The following is a 13572-nucleotide window of genomic DNA, read 5'->3' as shown; positions in this document are numbered from 1 at the left end:
ATGAAATTTCAACACGTTCATTTACAATAATCATTATAACTCAACAATGAATTGCCACTGGAGGCTATTATGATTAACCCACTGATTATGCCATAATGACAAAATGTCATAAATCGTTAATATAAAATGAATATAATGAGAATTATAGTGAAAAAACATCACTGGTATCAGTCGTTAACCCTCCACCCCTTTCGTATGCAACTGTTAGTATAAGTAGCATGTTTGTTTTGTTAATTGTAAGTTATGTACGACCCAGCAGAGATTACAAAAGAAAGAAAATAATTTGTAGGGTAACACAGATGAATCTAATCTAATTATACGAAGCTGGTATTAACATAGGCTACTTATATGGGCCTACGTGATTTATTTAAACTTACCTGTAGGCTTCAACATTCTCGGTCGTTTCGGCTTTATTTTCATTAAAGCTGCACTAAAATCAGGAACAAAATCGTCATTTTTAAAATGATCAGAGCATACTCTGCTTGTATCAAGATTGAATTTATCCTGTCTTTTGCAAGCAATTACCTTTTTTTTTATAATTCCTAAATCTTTAGGATTGGTAAAGAAAGACAACTCTTTATTTTTATCGTTAGAATTGTTGCATACCGCAACAGCACACCTTTGACCTGGCATAATGCATTCAAAACAACATAAACAAGAAAAAACACGAGATACTGCTTTGAAGCATTTGAGCTTTGGCGCGGTTAGCTATATTGTGACGTCAGAATCGCTCTCCTTTCCCCGTCAATCCCTCGCCATCAAGCTAATGCAACCTATGAGAAGTTTAGAAGCCTTGGTTTCTGCTCGCTAAATTTGTCTAATTTTGTTTCGTTTGTGTTTATTTGTTCATTTATTTTGATTTAGTCTTTGATGGAGTACGGAATTGGTTAGTTCCTTGGTTTTATCTTAAATTTGTCTTATTGCAGTCATAGGTAAAAGTAACGGTTTTCAGAAATTGTCAATTGTATGGTATTATTACGCGGATTCAGAAAACGTTTGTCTTATCAGGTTATCACTTTCACTTACCTTTATGATAAATTCTTTTTCTTGATAGTCGCATACATAAATTTGAGTGTGGATTTTGTTAAATTGAAATGTTTTACAGTTGTTACAAGTTACATAATTTGGCTTCAATAATTTCTAATAAAGTACACTGAATTGAACACTGGATTTAATACTGTTCCCGAAATTTACATATTGGTTTGTTAACGGTGTTTTGTCTCAACAATAATAGTACACAAGCCTTCGGATTTCACCCAAAAGATTAACTCGCGATATGACCAGAGATGTTAAAGCGAATATCAAAAATACCAATTCAGTGAAATCATGGAAACATTATTTGTCGCTGCTGTATATAAAAAATAAATAATTATTAGAGTGTTTTGCAATAACGCGCAAACTAACGAACCAAGTCGTGACATTCACTATTCCATTTGAAATCATTTCTCTGCATTTGTCTCCTTTCTTTACCTAATTGTTTAACTATTCGCTTAATATGACTACGTTAAAAATAGTGATAGTATTCCTATAATAAAGCTATTTCTTTTTCGTGAGGCGGTAAAAGCAAAGACTTAATACTAATAAGACGGACATCAAGCTATATTTCGCACGATATAATAGGGAGACATCTTGCATGTGGCGTCCTAGCGGCTAGACTTTTCAAATCAGGCGGGAATTCAAGAGTTTAGTTAAATGTTTAAATATTATGGTTTATTTAACGACGCTTGCAACTGCAGAGGTTATATCAGCGTCGCCGGATGTGCCGGAATTTTGTCCCGCAGGAGTTCTTTTACATGCCAGTAAATCTACTGACATGAGCCTGTCGCATTTAAGCACACTTAAATGCCATCGACCTGGCCCGGGATCGAACCCGCAACCTTGGGCATAGAAGGCCAGCGCTATACCAACTCGCCAACCAGGTCGACTTTAGTTAAATGATACCGTATTAGTAAGAATAAGATGGATAAATGGAAAAAGGGGGGAGTAAGTAGAAAAAGAAGGGAGGTGGAACAGAGGTGAGAGAAGTGGTAGAAAAGTGATCAGGGTCATTTACTGTATATGAAGACATTATTACAAAAACAACCCTTGTCAAAATTGCTATTTTCCAAGAGAACAATAAAAATAAATATGACAACACATGTCAGCTGTTTCTGTACAACTGGTGTTTATCCTTGTGGCTATTGCACCTGACATGTGTCATTTTTGGAGTCTATAAACATTTGAAATAGTAGCAAATGAGCCCTTAACTCAATTTCATTATAAGTGACTAGGGCTGTTTTTGTAATAAAGTCTTCATATGTAATAGATTATAAAAAAAAAGTAAGCAGATTATGTATCCAAGGGAGTGATGGCACTATATACAGAAATATGAGGAGCCATCACGACCGATGTAAGCTGGTGGAAAATATATCATATTACTTATAAGCAATCAAAAAATTAATTACAACACTTTCATTGATAATGCTTTCCAATTCATAACGGTAATGTTCTACATATTTTTAATCTTCAGGCTGTGTCAATAATTGTCAATCTATATCAGTTTGTAAGCGGAGAAGGAGCCATCTACACAAACAAAGGTTAGAGGGCCATAGCTAGATATATTTTTCATTTCAATTTCAAAAAACCATCTAGGAACTACTGTTGTATAATTGTGCTCTTTGATGATTTATACTTAGGTATTTCCGTTTTTTTTTTCAACTTCACTTAAACACACGCGATAAGAAAGACAACATAACGTAGCTTATTTGAATTGTGACAGTTTTATGTTTATTGTTGATCAATAAGGGTGCTATTCATAGACATTTCGCAGCACGCGCTACGAGCGTACTAAGCTAGCCCCGGCTATCCACTGGTTACTTGTACAGAATTCAAATCATATCCTATCGCCATGGATAAATATATAATAGGATGCGAAACTGCGGTCAGCACCATCTAGATTTGGGGGTCTGAAATAAGGTGATCAGCGCCCAACGTCGTAGGTGGTGAACATTAGAATTACGTGTTGGGTACATTACCCAGAGTTCTCTATTTATCCGTTCGAGATATTGCTGTACGGGAGAGTCTAAGAGCCGAGATGGCAGACTGAAACTTGCTAATAAGCAGGGAACGGATTTATATGGACTAAAAATATATGAAATATGTAAATATATATGTAGTTATTTTTACCAAAATATGGAATTAAATATGGATTTTTACCAAAATATGGAATTAAATATGGACTTAAAATTATAAAAAAATGACTATGTACGTTAAATATTGGTACATTTTAATCAAACTAAACAAAAAATATAATGGACGTACCTTATCTTCCAATGTAGTTTCAACAAAACACAATTTTTATTGTCTGTTACCATAACAATAGGTTACAAACATTTCTTTCAAGTGCTGAAAAGTGAATCTTCTTCTATTGTCTCTGAGGATAGATTTATACTGACTAAAAGAGCGTTCGACGTCACAAGAAGTAACTGGTACATAATTCAATTTCACAATGTCTGCTGGGGATAAGTCCAAGTTAATCTTCACTGTTGATTCACCACTCATCACAGCAACAACCTTTTGTAGTTCTTCATATCCAGGGTTTTTTGAAAGTACAGTGTCCACCTTAGCTCTTACTGCATCTGCAACTTTACCTCTACCACGATTCAGTTGTTCCACAGTACTATTTATAATTTCAAAACTTTCAGATAGTGAAAGGTGCCTATTTTGGAGACTTTTGAGCGTTTTTATGATGCATGAAAATGTATGCTGAATGTGAGCTAAGTCATTCTTCACACTTATGTCACAGGTAACTGTTTTCGCAGTATCAATTGAGACTGCATCTTCAGAGTCCAATGCAAGGAGAACATTGTTAATAGAGTCTATATGTTCGGCATAATATTCAACTGCTTCTAGCCATGTACCCCATCTAGTTAAAATTGGCTTTGGTGGCAATGGAATTTCAGGGTACATTTCTTTCAACACGTTAACTCTACTGGGAGCTTTGAGAAATACTTTTTTCACTGATGAAATCAACAAATCTACTTTAGGGAAATTGTCTCTGACCACTTCTGCCACACGATGAAATGCATGCGCCACACAAGTAAAATGAGTCAATTTAGGATATACAACAGATAATGCTTGTCCAGCTTTGACCATATAAGGGGCAGCATCGCTAATAAAGAATAACACATTATCGTACATAATACCCTTTGGCCACAGGATACCCATAGCTTCGTTGAACAGTTTAACTATAGTTTTGTTATTGCACTTTTCTAGAACATCACAATGTAAAAGAATTCGTTCAGAATATTGTTCACTTAACAAACCGATAACTACATTACCAACAAGTCTACCTTCTTTGTCGGGAGTCTCATCAATGGAAACCCAAATTGAACTATCTTTAATTTCATCTCTTATCTTCTGTATTGTCTCATCGTAGATGGATGGAGCATACGTCTTCCTAAGTGTTGACTCATCCGGGATTGTATGTTGAGTATATTTTTCAAGGAATTCCCTGAAGACCTTATTCTTTAGTTTGTAGAGAGGAATATCAGCAGAGATGAGAGAACGGCACAGGTCGATGTTAAACTCAGATCTTACATTCGATGTTGTTGGTTGTGTTAAAAACAATTGTCTCTGCTTGGAATTTAGTTGTTTGTTGGCCTGATGTTTACTAGTTGTAATGTGTTGTTGCACCAGGAACTTTTGTGTAGATGATACTGCACACTGACACAAATTACAAAATAATATTTTATTGTCAGTTGATAAACCATCTTCTTTAAATTCTGAAATGTAACTTGTTAGTTTTGATTTTAAATTGACTGAATGACGTACTTTTGGCATATTTACCGTCTTTATAGTATGATTTACAAAACTGAACCTATGTGTACTCTGACTGGCATTTAACTGTTGAGCTGCACAACTGAAGTCTGTTAAAAATTTTAAATTAAATTAATACAGTTTTGTAACTTACTTTCCCATTGTTGATAGGACTGCTAATTTTCAAATAACTCTGATGTTAAAGGGATTACTGAACATGTGTTTAAATCTCTATTGTTGAAATGTATTTTTAAAAGTTAATGGAATTTTGTTTTGTTTTATTGTTAAACCTAATATAATATGGACTGTTTTATATGAAATATGGAAAATATATGGAAATTAACGAAAATATGTACTAAACTCTAAAATATGGAAAAATATGGAAAATAAAAGTAGGATTTTTCAACCCTACACATTGTGAAACATAAAGATAATGCAAAATATAAATTATATTAGCTTTATAAGTAAATATGTATTTACATATAAATCCTTTCCCTGCTAATAAGTGAACATAAAGTGATACGTGTGTGTATAAGCAGTGCATGTTAAACAGTGATGTTTATGGACGTTGTAAAAATAGTGTTGTTGAATGTATTGTAAAGTAATAGTAATATAATAAATTGAACTATCTAAGTAGTTCTTGCAGACTTTTCCATTGTGCTGTACAATAAATACCCAAAGAATACAATTCCAATTATCTACCTTTTGCTTTATTTTTTTGTTTCTGTCTGGTTATATTTTAATCGGGTAGTGTAAAATAGATCGTCTCTTTTATCTTCCTGTTGGCTCCGGTAAGAATTTTCAGTAGAAGATGCTATGAGGAATAAAAATGTAAATGTTTTATTTTAAATTGGGTTAGTTTTGAATATTGATGAGGGTGGGAGGGAATACTTTCTGCACAGTTTCACATTTTCGTCACAAGGTGCGCTGCTAAATGCATGGAGTAATTACTCTTTTCGCTACTTGGTGCGCTGCTAGATGTAATAACGCCCCTCCCACAAACAGATGGCAGCAAGATCAATTTCTACAACAGCGCCTTTAGTATGTGTTACGAGAAACTCAGTAAGTTTCGCATCCTATTATATATTTATCCATGCTATCGCTAACACTGGTTTATGAATACGAAAAACGCTGATCATCCACCGGAAACCCGCGCTAAAAATGTCTATGAATACGGCCCTATGACTTTAACCGATACGACTAGTATTTCACAGATTGAGAAGTTTTAAAAAATCTGTTTACGATTTTAAAATGTTGTTGTTTTCTAATGCCAGGCGTTTGACAATAAAGGCATTTGACTTCTTGCACTTCAATATTTTTCAAAGATATTGTCATGGTCAGCCACTGACGCATAGATTTTGACGTGTTCTGAATCCATTTCTTGATTTGAGTTGCACAATGAACAGTTAGGGGACTAATATATTCCAATTCTATGCAGATGCTTGGTCAAACAGTCATGGCCTGTTGCCAATCTAAATGCAGCTACAGACGATTTACGTGGTAAATCGGGAATCAACTGTGAATTATGATGCAGAGAGTTCCATTTTTTCCCTTGAGATTGTGTTATCAAATTTTGTTTGTTGAAGTCAAAGTATGTAGATTTAATGAATTTTTTCACAGAGTAATACGTAGATTTAGTAACAAGTCTGTAAGTAGCAGCGCTGCCCTTCTTTGCTAAAGCATCTGCATTCTCGTTTCCCAGGATTCCACAATGGGATGGTATCCATTGGAATACAATTCTTTTATTGAATGTTATTAATTGAGAGAGCATTTTAGTTATTTCTGCTATTTGAGATGAAGGTGCGTGTCTAGAGACTATTGATACAATAGCTGCTTTGGAGTCTGACAATATAATTGCATTTTTAAATTTATTGATGTGGCATAGAAATTCCTGAGACTTTCGCTTATTGCAATGATTTCTCCATCAAAACTTGTTGTTCCATATCCAAGAGATCTATAAAGTGAGGAGAGACAGCACGTAACACCTGCATCTGCACCTTGTTCCTCGGAGATCAAGGATCCGTCGGTGTATAAATGAAGCCAGTTTTGTGTAGGCTACCTAATACTAAGTGTCTCTAAAGACAATTGTTCCATTATTTCAGTGTTTATTTCTGATTTCAGTATTTCTTCCGTTAAATTTAGATTATACTCTATATTTAATAGAGTTAAAGGGTTTGGTTTAATTTGTAAGTTTTCTTTTAAATTCGGAATGTTGATTTTCTGTTTTAATTCTTGAACCATGGATATGAAACTTTTTGAGTTTTTAATCTACAGAGAGAACTGTATGAATGCCAATTGTTTCCTGGTAATCTGATAAGTTTTTCATATTCAATCAATGCTTTTTCTTCTATTGTAATTTTGATGCTGTTAATATTAGTGAGGAATCTCATAGAATCTATTGGAGTTGTTTTGATTCCACCAGGAATGAGCCTGAGAGCTCGGTTTTGAACACGTTGTATTTCGTTTATGAAAGATGAAGTAATTAAAATTTCTCCGCAGTACGTCAGCACTGGCTTTATAAACATTTTGTATGTAGTGTTCAAAGTATTCCTAGAGCATCCCCATTTCTTTCCTGCTAGTCTTTTAAGAAGGGAGAATCTTTTACGAGCTTTTTCAGAAATGGTTTCAAATGGTTGCTCCATGTTTACTTACTGTCGAAAGTAACTCCAAGATATTTGGATTCATAAGTCCTAGGAAGGTGTTAGCCATTGTATTGGATATTGAATTCTCTTTCTTTTTTATTAACCTTCATGTCTTTCCATGAAACGTGGACATATTTTACATTTTTAATTAATGCTTAAGAAACAAAGACATTTAACCTAAAATCCCAGGTTTACTCATAAGTTCTAACAGAGAGAGAGAGAGAGAGAGAGAGAGAGAGAACCCAAGTGACTTCTGTCGGTCCATACCTGAAAATTTAAAATAGGAAGCAATGGTTTAATGAAATATGACGACTACATTCTTGGTCTACTAACATCGTTCTCACTACTATTTATTTAGATAAATTGAGAAAATATAACGGCATTTTTGTAACTTTGCTCACGAATTGTATCCATTTCATTTTTATATTTCAAGACTTCTGACAATTTCTGTGATTTAACTTCCTGTTAGGGACGGATGAACATTCGTACATGTCCTCAGTCATTTATTTCAATTTACTGAACAGCATAGCAAATGCAGACATAACTGTAGGTGTCATTTCATCAGGCAATGCTTCTTCCAGGTAGTACTCGACCAGGTCGTAAATGATCTGTAAAATAAAACGAAAGTTCAAGTTCAGTCAGTATAAAGTTAAGCGTCAAATCCTCATAACTGTATCCTGCAGTATAAACCGGAAGACGTCCGATACAGTGTGTTGTAAAAACAAACAGTTAATCTCAAAAAGACATATAAGACTTAAAAGACAACGTACTCTTAAAATCGATGTCACAAAGTTGACATAATTTGAGGGATGCAATACTATAACGTTGTACCATCAAAGTAAATTTACAAGAGAAATAAATAAAAATAATTGAACTCGCACATATTCAGCGTTAGGGTAGGTACCGGTACACTTACTTTCGTTGCCACTCTGGAGCGCTAGGAATAGCCATATCGCCATTGTCAAGTTATACAGGCCTTACACCAGCACTCGTGACGTCACAACAGACGTGCTATGCCTCGCACTCAGGTACGTTTACCCTCTACCGATACGATTGTTTCTTTTAAATGCAGTGAGGATCACGTAAGTGTAATTCCTAAAAGTCTAATTTGGCCGTCTCTTCAGTGTTGCCAACTAATACCAGTTGTCACCCAAGAGGGAAAAATCACAAAGCTACGTACTGAAATAATAATAATAATAATAATAATAATAATAATAATAATAATAATAATAATAATAACAATAATAATAATAATAATAATACTTACTGGCTTTTAAGGAACCCGGAGGTTCATTGCCGCCCTCACATAAGCCCGCCATTGGTCCCTATCCTGAGCAAAAAAATACATTCTCTATCATATCCCACCTCCCTCAAATCCATTTTAGTATTATCCTCCCATCTACGTCTCGGCCTCCCTAAAGGTCTTTTTCCCTCCGGCCTCCCAACTAAAACTCTATATGCATTTCTGGATTCGCCCATACGTGCTACATGTCCTCCCATCTCAAACGTCTGGATTTGATGTTCCTAATTATGTCAGGTGAAGAATACAATGCGTGCAGTTCTGTGTTGTGTAACTTTCTCCATTCTCCTGTAACTTCATCCCTCTTAGCCCCGAATATTTTCCTAAGCACCTTATTCTCAAACACCCTTAACCTATGTTCCTCTCTCAAAGTGAGAGTCCAAGTTTCACAACTATAAAGACCAACCGGTAATATAACTGTTTTATAAATTCTAACCTTCAGATTTTTTGACAGCAGACTGGATGATAAAAGCTTCTCAACCAAATAGTAACAGGCATTTCCCATATTTATTCCGTGTTTAATTTCCTCCCGAGTATCATTTATATTTGTTACTGTTGCTCCAAGATATTTGAACTTCTCCACCTCTTCGAAAGATAAATTTCCAATTTTTATATTTCCATTTCGTACAATATTCTGGTCACGAGACATAATCATATACTTTGTCTTTTCGGGATTTACTTCCAAACCTATCTCTTTACTTGCTTCCAGTAAAATTCCCGTGTTTTCTCTAATCGTTTGTGGATTTTCTCCTAACATATTCACGTCATCCGCATAGACAAGAAGCTGATGTAACCCGTTCAATTCCAAACCCTCTCTGTTATCCTGGACTTTCCTAATGGCATACTCTAGAGCAGCGGTTCCCAAACTTTTTCAGCCACAGAGCCCTTTTTGAAGCAAAAGTTTCTCGTGGAGCCCCAAGAAATTTTTAGTTTTTAGTTATATCTGTCTATGTTCTATGAAGCATATTATACACGATATATGAAAGTATGAATAATAAGATATATTAATAATAATGTGAAAGAGTACTGGAGGTAATGTTATTTAAATCTACAAAATGATATAACAACTAGTTAAGATATTTAAAAAATGTTAAAATGTTGCATGTACACTCGAAGTTAATGTAAAGAATGTGCGTGTTTCTTGCGGCAGAGTTTGTCACTGTCCGTTGTCACAGAAGTGAGTTTGAAGATGTATATCCTCTTCTGTGTCCAAACAAGCTCGATTTTTTTTTTTTTTTTTTTACCTCGACAAGGCCGATTCATAGAGGTACGTAGTACCAAAAGGCAGTAAGAGAAATTTAATTTTTGAACTTAATATCAAAAGATCCTCCCCTAACTAAGCCCAAAATTCCAGAAGTGGTTTGCTTTTAAATGATGCCAGACACCATATTTATAAGGACCTCATATTCTGCCACGGTGAGGACTGCTGGTTTTGACTTCACTGGAAATGGATCAACAAACCAGTCATATTTCTTTCGAATCGATTCCTGAGTGTCCCTTGGCAAGTATGAATTCATATTTTGAAGCAAATTGTCAAGATGTTATTTTATTATTGCTATGAATGAGTCATTCATTGTTGTGTTATTTAATTCCAAGTTTCAAATAAATTATTCTCAACGCTTTCTATGTAGAACGCTATCTTTTTCTTCAGCGCTGCAATTTTGTCATTAGCATCGGATATAGTCTTCCGTTTACCTTGTATGGATGTGTTGAATTAGTTAATTTTAAAAAAATGTCAGCCAAGTAACATAATTCGCACAACCATTCCTGATCATTCAAATAATCTGGTAGCAATTTGTTTTGGTCATTCGAAAGTAAGAAACTTCCGTTCAAAGTTCAAGTAAACAGGATGACCTTAAGTATATTGAATAAATTAAACAGTCTGTGCTTATCTAGTATTACATTTATAACATTAACGTTTTCAGTACGTGTGTACCATTTTCAAATGCGAATGCTTGTTACATTTAAATAGGTCTGCTTAACTGTGGAATTGGAACATTCATGAACATCATTGATGCTGTTAATAAACTGCATAAAAACACAACTTAAGGATAAAATAGATTAAATACATATGTTAACAATGGTTCACGTGATCACTTTGATGACATGTTGTTAAGAGTGGTCGCTTTATCACGTGACAACCATCGCACTTCTAAGTGTAATAACAATAACTTGTGTAGGCATATACTTCCCATAACTTTGCCCAGAATACTGAGTAGCCTGCACTGCAAAGATCGTGCCTTAACAAAGTTGATAATTTTGACGACGTTATGTAATACTTGCATTAATAACGCTGACATTTTTTTTCGGTGCGAGAGCATGTTGGTGTAGTGCACAGTGACTACTTGTGCAGATTTTTAAACTTTCTTGATCCTTGTAACAGCGCCAGAAACAGGACCTACCATGGCCTTTGCACCATCTGTGCACACGTCAATGCAAGGTATCGAGTCTAATGACATTTAGTACTGCTTGTAGAGGATGGCAATGGCTTGCAGAACAAAATATCTTCATGAAAGGACCTGAAAATTCGTACCGCACAAACGTCATTAACACAGCTAATCCGGCAACGTCCGTGGATTCGTCAAGTTGTAGCAAAAATTTCATTTGACTGATAGAGAAAATTATGATATTTTTAACATCGTTTGATAGATTCTGTATTCGATTACGCAAAGTGTTATTTGATAAAGACACACTGGAGATCAAGTTTGCAGTTTTATCGTCACTAATAGTGGTTTCATAAGAGTTTCAGCAAGAGTGAGGTTTACCAGCAAGAGCCAAGTCATGACTAATCAAGTACGACGCTTCCAGTGCTTTCTCGTTATTTGTCTTTTGCATGAGATAAAAATATTCTCTGAAGTGCATGGAGTTCGTCAGTTTTTCTTTTAAAGTACCTAGTCTGTAGATTCATTTGTGAAGTCAGGATGGGTTTTGAAATGCCGTCTCTAAGCTTTGCAAGGAATATTGGGCAAAACTCTGTTACATATCTCACACTGTGGACGTCCATCAGCTAACTCAGTGAATCCCATGTCCAAATATGAATCACAATATTTTCGTTTTTTAATTCCTTTCAATAGGCCTACCTCTACGCTAGACATTGTAGACTCTGAAGAAGGATCATGTTCAACATATTCCGAACTCAATCTCAAGGCATTCGCATTATCTTCTTTTAAAGTAAGGTTACAGTAGTTATTATGCCCCTTTAACTGAGCACTGGTTGATAGCTGATGATTCTCGGGTATTACGGAGTCCGTCTTAAGCCACAGTTCCATTTCAACGAAAGTTTAGCTAACACTTCTGCAAACAAATTAACATGCAGGTATGTATATATGTTTTAGGCAACATAACAGTCAATAGAATATAGATTTCACGTATAACGATTAACAAACGCTGCCTGCTTGGTATATAAAACATAAAATAAATTTCGAGAATCATCGAGTACTTGGCAAGCAAGAAACATTGAGATAGTTCCAGTAACGAGTAGATCTATTATAGGTGCTTCCATCTAGCAAGAAAACTCAAACAATTTTCTGAGAAAGTATTTTCGCTTGATGAAAGTAGTTTGCCTTTTTCTTGCTACAGACTAGATGGAAGCAGCAATGTTTGTCATCTTCATAACTGCCGCGGACGGAGCCCCTGAGAATCACACTTTGGGAATCGCTGCTCTAGAGCAAAGTTAAAAAGTAAAGGTGATAGTGCATCTCCTTGCTTTAGCCCACAGTGAATTGGAAACGCATCTGACAGAAACTGACCTATACGAACTCTGCTGTACGTTTCACTCAGACACATTTGAATTAATCGAACTAGTTTCTTGGGAATACTAAATTTAATAAGAATATCATATAAAATCAGCAGTAAAAAGGTCGAATTCATCAGTGATAGGTTATCGTATTTAGTACTTAATGGTGATGGTGCGATATCGTAGTTATAAATGCTCATGCCCCTACAGAAGAGAAAGACGACCATATAAAGGATAACTTGTATGAGGAATTAATAATAATAATAATAATAATAATCATCATCATCATATTATAGTAATTAACAATAACAATGTCTTACTTATTTACCATATCTCATCTTTATGTTGCGAGGTGTTTTCTAAATGGTTCAATAAATTATGAAATAGTATGTTTTTCTCCTGGACTTCTCGCATATTATGTTGGTAATTAGGATTAGTATGATCTAATATCAAAATTTATTTTGTCTGGCAACACAAAATTCATTGCTTTAACTAAATAGTTCACGATTCACGAGACCTAACCTAAAAATGTAGTTTGATCACGTGAAATGATTAGGCCTAGTACAAATTTCGAAAACAGAACACCACTTTAAAATGTATAGCTTACTTAAAAACTTACAAGCAATTTCTTTTTTGGAAAAGTCACTGCCATGCTATTTCCTCTCTTGGACATTTTAATAAAAATCTAAACACGAAAGATTTTCATTAAAATATCAGATGTATTTATGTGCATGTTTCATACGAAGTAGGTCTATAAGCTATTTCTTGTTTAATTGCACTTACCTGAATAAAGAGTTGAATTGGAATCACAACGCAACAGAATCGAATTGTGTATTGATATTAACATTACTAATTAATTATTAATTCATAAGCCTTGGTACTTGCATTTTCATCAGTTTACTTTACTGCAAACCGAAGCCATTGCTGCCAACATAACAGACAATAACTGTCAGTTGTATTATTTGTTAGTACCCGAAATTCGAAACGAAGTTGGTAAAATAAAATTCAACCTGAGAGCTAGAAAATCACTATAATCCACTAGCATATAGTAATAGGGAATGGAATAGCTGTTGGAATGGATCCTGTGCTGCTTGGTC

General features: G+C 34.8%; 1 protein-coding gene across 3 annotated transcripts in view; it reads right to left on the bottom strand.

Annotated features, from left to right (window-relative positions):
• The window catches only part of LOC138701736 (uncharacterized), a 61804-nt gene extending 60592 nt beyond the window's left edge, over window positions 1-1212 (bottom strand). For all 3 annotated transcript variants that reach the window (XM_069828957.1, XM_069828955.1, XM_069828956.1), the window contains exon 1: window positions 1027-1212. In XM_069828957.1, coding sequence (XP_069685058.1) covers window positions 1027-1060 — 34 coding nt within the window. In that variant the 5' untranslated portion in view covers window positions 1061-1212. The remainder of the gene's footprint in view (window positions 1-1026) is intronic.
• Between the last annotated feature and the right edge of the window lie 12360 nt (window positions 1213-13572).

Source organism: Periplaneta americana, chromosome 6 (genome assembly GCF_040183065.1).
Source record: "Periplaneta americana isolate PAMFEO1 chromosome 6, P.americana_PAMFEO1_priV1, whole genome shotgun sequence".
NCBI lineage: Eukaryota > Metazoa > Arthropoda > Insecta > Blattodea > Blattidae > Periplaneta > Periplaneta americana.
The sequence above is the reverse complement of the archived record's forward strand: the minus strand, read 5'-3'. Positions and strand labels throughout refer to the sequence as shown.